The 6,164-nt window shown below is 40.2% G+C and overlaps 1 protein-coding gene across 3 annotated transcripts in view; it reads left to right on the top strand.

Annotated features, from left to right (window-relative positions):
* The first annotated feature begins 4,499 nt into the window (after positions 1 to 4,499).
* Positions 4,500 to 6,164, top strand: part of prkcha (protein kinase C, eta, a) — a 219,890-nt gene continuing 218,225 nt past the window's right edge. For 2 of the 3 annotated variants that reach the window (XM_043697243.1, XM_043697241.1), the window contains exon 1: positions 4,500 to 6,029. In XM_043697243.1, coding sequence (XP_043553178.1) covers positions 5,685 to 6,029 — 345 coding nt within the window. In that variant the 5' untranslated portion in view covers positions 4,500 to 5,684. The remainder of the gene's footprint in view (positions 6,030 to 6,164) is intronic. The other variant, XM_043697242.1, reaches the window with a different exon arrangement.

The raw sequence follows: 6,164 nt of genomic DNA, 5'->3' as shown, positions 1-6,164 counted from the left end.
AAGAGTGAAAAAAAGAAAAAGAATGGATAGAACAGAAGATTCCGACTGGAGCGTTTTCCTCTGCCGCCATCTTGCCATCTCTCGTAAAGAACTACACACAATTTGCCATCAAATTCCAATAATTTGCTAATGTTACAATTAAAAGTTTAATTGGATAAACACTGTGGGGAACCTTAGCAAGGATGTATTGGCCATGGAGGGAGTTTAACGTTGGTTTACGAGAATGATACCTGGACTTCAGTGATTAAGTTATGATAAGAGATTATTTAACAGGCTTTGCCTGTTTTCTGCAGAATTTATAAGGTTAAGGGATAATCTGATTGATGACTTTGAGACATTTACAGGAAAAGACAGGGTAGATAAAGAAAAACTAGCGATTCTAGAACTAGGGGCATAGTCTGAGAATTAGGACCAGACCATTCAGGAGAGATGTCAGGAAACACTTCGACACACAAAGGGTGGTAGACATTGGAAAGCTTTTCCACAAACAGAATTTAACACTTGATCAGTTAATAATTTTAAATCTGAGATAAATTAACCTTTATTAAGCAAAGGTATTGGGGGATCTGGGCCAAAGGCATGTATGTAGAGTTAGGTCAGAGATTAGTCACGAGCTAATTGAATGGCGAAACAGGCTCAAAGGGCTGACTAGCTTACTCCTACTCTCTGTGCCAATGATGTTGTGCTGTTGCTGTAGGGAATATTAACATGAGTTTAAGACAATGATAGCAATAGAATGGAAGGAACACGTAACCTGTGCCATGCCTATTGTTTTGTTAAAATTAATGATAAATCATAAGATGATATTTGATCACAAATAATTTTTTTACCCTGATGAGCACAACAGTGAAAAAACATGATTACACTTTGCACCTTTATTACTTACTTCCCAATGGAATATCTCATTGTTATGACCATTGCCATTCTCTAGGCAAACAAAAACAGAATTTTTTTAGCAGTTTTAGGCTAATGTTCTTCTTCTTATTTTTTAAAACCAGAAAGGCTTGAAACAAATCTTTTTAATTAAAATATCCCCAATGAATTCAGTTTTGGAATTGAGCCATTTGGCATCATTAAGTGTTCAATCCTGTGCAATGTTTGCCAAATCCAGCAGATGGTGCTTTAATGATTGGATGCCACAAACTGTGAGACAATCACTGCATCATGTCACATGGAACTTAACCAAGGAACGAGTTAAGTCTAAAAGTCTTGAAAAATTGGTTAAAATTTTGAAATCCTCAAAATAATCCTAATGTTCTCATTGTTTCTCTGTCTGGATTGCTGATGTCAGGAATAACTCATAATATACTTTATAGAAGAAAAGAAATTACTGCTAAATCAATTATCAAAATAAAATATCCCTTAAATCTTAAGGGATCGCATAATCTAATGCGACTCAAGGTTCATTAAAAAATTAAATCATTGTAAAGAATTGCCTTTAATGTAATTTATTACTTTTAAACATTTCTGTTTATTCTGTTAAGTTAACAATATAGTCCAAGAAACCAGTTTGAAGAATTTGTAAGAGGAATTTAATTAATCTCATTATAGATACCATAAAAGTAGGGATCTTCAATTTGAACCCTGCCTGTTAATTTCAACCCAGATTCTGTCAGATGAAATGTTTGCTGTGAGCCACTTTTCCTGAAGATGGTATCTTACTGAATTTAATTGAATATCTTTGCAGATTTCATCATTACTTGGAAAGGGTTAACTTGTTATTTGTCTCTTTATACACTTGCTGCATTTTAACTAGAGGTGAGTAACAGCATCTATAAATCCTCTTGCATCATGCATGCCGATAGTAAACCTCATTTGAAGTTACACAGTTAGCATTTAACCTGATCCCGACACTTGTGGAATCTTGCCCCTACATGAGTTGCCAACTTCAGGTGTACTGTACTGGAAAGGAGTTGTGCACAGTGTGCATGCCTTAACATGTACAATCAGCCTAAAGATTGGGATGAGCTGGAATGGGCTATGATCTAATATAGATGTCTCAAAAATGAACTGTGAGGAAAAACAACGAGTGATCAGTTTAACTTTCTATGCAGTTACATTCCAAAAATGCTTCCACTTTAGTTCATCTTTTCTATTGCAAAAACTCATTACTTCTCACATACATATTAATGCCATAGTTACAATATAAAAAGTGTTTTTTGTATGATTTTGTCAATTAGGTAGACAAATTCTTCATCTTGAATGGCCTTGCTGAGCTTTTACTCAAGCAATTTTTTCCCCTGAATCAACCTATTCAGAGATGTTATTATTACACACTGCTGGAGCAGGTGAGACTTGAACCCAGACCTACTGGTTCAGAGGTTGGGACACTACCACTTCACTACAAGAGCCTCTTGAATATGTACTGTTGTTTTAACATAACAGGCGTGGTGTTCCTGAACCATCTGCAGTGTTGCCAAAGTTCACGAATGCTGCAAATATTTGAAACACTCTGCAAGCAGCTTCATCTAAAACAAAATGCTCAGATTTTTCTATAGAAATTCTGATTTAACCTGTTGTTTATGACCTGCTGTTGTGATGAATTATTATTTACTGAGACTTACTTATTCTTGTAGGAGTCGAAAAGTGTGGTGCTGGAAAAGCACAGCAGGTCAGGCAAAATCAGAGGAGCAGGGGCATCAGCCCTTCATTTGAAACTTCGACTCTCCTGCTGCTGCCTCAGATCCTGATCCTCAGATGCTGCCTGACCTGCTGTGCTTTTCCAGCACCACATATTTCAAATCTGATCCTCCAGCATCTGCAGTTCTCACTTTCTCATTACTCTATTAGGAACAAATTATGAAATGAAATGAAGGTTATTGATAGACCATGCTTTTTTAACAATTGTTAGATTAGATTAGATTATATTAGATTACAGTGTGGAAACAGGCCCTTCGACCCAACAAGTCCACACCGACCCGCTGAAGCGCAACCCACCCATACCCCTACATTTACCCCTTACCTAACACTACGGGCAATTTAGCATGGCCAATTCACCTGACCTGCACATCTTTGGACTGTGGGAGGAAACCGGAGCACCCGGAGGAAACCCACGCAGACACGGGGAGAACGTGCAAACTCCACACAGTCAGTCGCCTGAGGTGGGAATTGAACCCAGGTCTCTGGCGCTGTGAGGCAGCAGTGCTAACCACTGTGCCACCGTGCCACCCAGTGTTCTTGGGATGTAGGCCTTGCTGACTAGGCCAGCTTTCATTGGCCATCCCTAATTGACCAGAGGCTAATTAAAAGTCAACCACATTGGTGTGGGTCTGGAGTTACATTTAGACAGACTAGGTTAGCCTGTCTCTAGATCGCTAGTTAATACCATTACCATGAAGCCACGGCCTCCCCATGATCAATTTTATTAACAGGTATTAACAGCTTTATTAACAAGTAGTAAATGATTATTTTAAATTGTTCTAAACATTTTCAGTGTTGTGGGGAGCATGTTACCTATTGGCTCTGGTTATATCATTTTCTGCTGGGGGAAATGATATATGACTAAAATGCTACTTGACCATCCAAGCCCCTCCTCTAACAATGCCACATAAAATCACCTTGGAGTGGGCTAATTGAATGAGCACAATGGTATTAGTAAATGTATAAACAAACATTAGGAGTAGGAGACCACTCGCCATTTGTGGGTCTTGAGTGACATATAGGCCAGACCAGGTGAGGATGGCAGATTTCTTTGCTGTATTTCCGTACAAATGTCTTACTTACTGGGTATCTTTGCATCATTGACTTTTTTTTTAAAGTTTTGATACTATTTTCAGAGCTTTTCTGAAGGGTCACTGGGCCCAACTATTAATTCTGCCTTCTCTCTGCAGATACTGCCTGACCTACTGAGTTTTCCCAACAGTTTCTGTTTTTCTTTCTAAATCCAGTAAAATCTAGTGCTCTCTGGTTGATTTCAGAACGTGCTGGTTTAAGAAACCCATCCTGTGACCACTCCATCTAGGCTACCTTTGCTGCTTTGATTTTCTAATTTAAATGTAAATTAAAATGCTGTATTATTATTGCTGTACTTTTTCCAATCTTTCTTCATTTTTACTCTGTCCTACCCTGTAGTTAGTGGTAGGTATCTGTATACTACCCCTGCAAGGGATTTGTCTTTATGGTAATTTAACATCTGTCTTCCAACCGCTTCTACAACTGCACTTGGGTAATACCTCCCTAATGTACTGAAGCAATTAATTAAGTCAACTTTTTCAGTCCATCCTATCTTCCTAAATGTCATGTATCGTCCAACATTCAGGTCCCAGTTTATATTCTCCCGCCTCTGCATCGCTGTAATGGTTATCAGATTTTTTTATTTCAAAAATATACTTTATTCATAAAATACTTTGATGATCTGTACAACTGGACATGCCGTACATATGTAAACATTCCATTTGTTTGCATACCGAAAACAGAGTAATCATTCCTATTTACAGGTCTATACGATTACATTTTTAGCTGAGGTGTCAGCAGAGCCCAAATGACTGCACGGGGCCCCCTGTTCTTTAGGCAGTCAGATGTTACACGGTGGTCTTTCCCCACCGCGCCTTGGTGGCAGCTGCCCCAAGCTTCAGCGTGTCCCTCAACACGTAGTCCTGGACCTTGGAGTGGTTATCAGATTGTACTTTTTTGCTCTATCATTTCATCTGTTTCACAGTGAATGCCAAGTTCATTCAGGTACAAGGCTTTTTCCTTTCCACCTTACACTAAACAAAACAGTGCACACACAAAAAACGTCCCTTTCTCACTCAACACCTTACAACGTAAACCCCACCCAACAGGTGAAGTTGCAATGGGGCCACACCCTCAACAGAGGGGATGGACTGGGAGTCACCTATAGGTCGATGCAATTGGTACTTAACAGCCATCAGTCGCCAAATATTTCAGCTTCCCAGCCAATCACAATCAAAGCTGGGTCTATTGTTTCACGCTCCGTTTTCTGGAAGTTGTAGTTTTGAATATTCAATCTTGCCCGTAACAAAAGTAAGGCAAGACTACAACCCCCAGAATTCTTTGCAAGGTATCCAAGTAAAAAAATCAGCCCAAACCTGAGTCTTTCTAAAACAACAACAAATTGTGAGCAAGATTTATTACTGAAGATTGATTTCCCCCAATTGGGAAGTGCATCCCTTGGAGAAATCTAAGGCTCTGGCAGCGTGCGTTGCTTTAAAGAGCCCAACACTTCAGCAATTGACACACGGAAATTTGACGTTTGATTGCTTCCTGCTTCTCCGTAACCAAATAGTCTGAAATAACAAGTGGGTCCTGTTCACACAGACCGAGTGTCAGGGAATCCGGTACTAGTCTGGGCTCACTCAAAATCCTCAACTTGCTTCGTTCCCTCTGAAGGTCTCGATCTGAAAAACCGAAAGTGTCCGGCGGACCATTGAACAAACCTGTTTCAGTCAGTAAAGGACTTCAGAGGTCTCCCGAAATTCTAGCCACCTGCAATGTTTCCTGCTTCAGGACTTGCTTGGCCAGGTAGGAATACTGGCAAATGAGGAATCTCTCTCTCTGGCGGTAATTAAACTCTCCTCCACGGTCAAATTAGGGTTGTTTTTTTTAAAAAATTGTTTTCAGCACTTTTTGTTACTTATCTCCACGACTTTCTGAAGTGTGAATAGTCAGAAGGAGGGTTCCTGTGAGAGCCGGGTGATTATAAAGAGCGCACTGGATCTTCAAGCATGGTCGTTTTCAGTGGATCTCTGAAAGTGAAGATCGGGGAGGCTGTGGATCTGAAACCAACCCGATGCGCCCTCAGACATTCGATATCTAGCAAAAGTTACCAGTTACTGGATCCGTATGTGATGGTGAAGGTGGATAACCGGAGGGTCGGACAGACCGTCACTAAACAGAAAACCAGCCAGCCCACTTTTAATGAGGACTTCAGCACCCAGATCTGGCGAAGCAGTGAGCTGGAACTCACCGTTTTCCATGATACCCCCATTGGCTACGATGACTTTGTGGCGAACTGTACCCTCCAGTTCGAGGAACTGCTGAAAAATGGCACGAAGACCTTTGAAGGCTGGGTAAGCAGTTGCTGTCAGAGCTCTCGTTACTTTAGTTAATCATTTAAAATACTGTCACTTCAACACAGTGTACATCCGCGGGCAGGTTTCATGAACAGAACTGACCATTATTCTGTCGTGACGTTTGAAACAGAA

Source organism: Chiloscyllium plagiosum, chromosome 10 (genome assembly GCF_004010195.1).
Source record: "Chiloscyllium plagiosum isolate BGI_BamShark_2017 chromosome 10, ASM401019v2, whole genome shotgun sequence".
NCBI classification, from domain to species: domain Eukaryota; kingdom Metazoa; phylum Chordata; class Chondrichthyes; order Orectolobiformes; family Hemiscylliidae; genus Chiloscyllium; species Chiloscyllium plagiosum.
The sequence above is the reverse complement of the archived record's forward strand: the minus strand, read 5'-3'. Positions and strand labels throughout refer to the sequence as shown.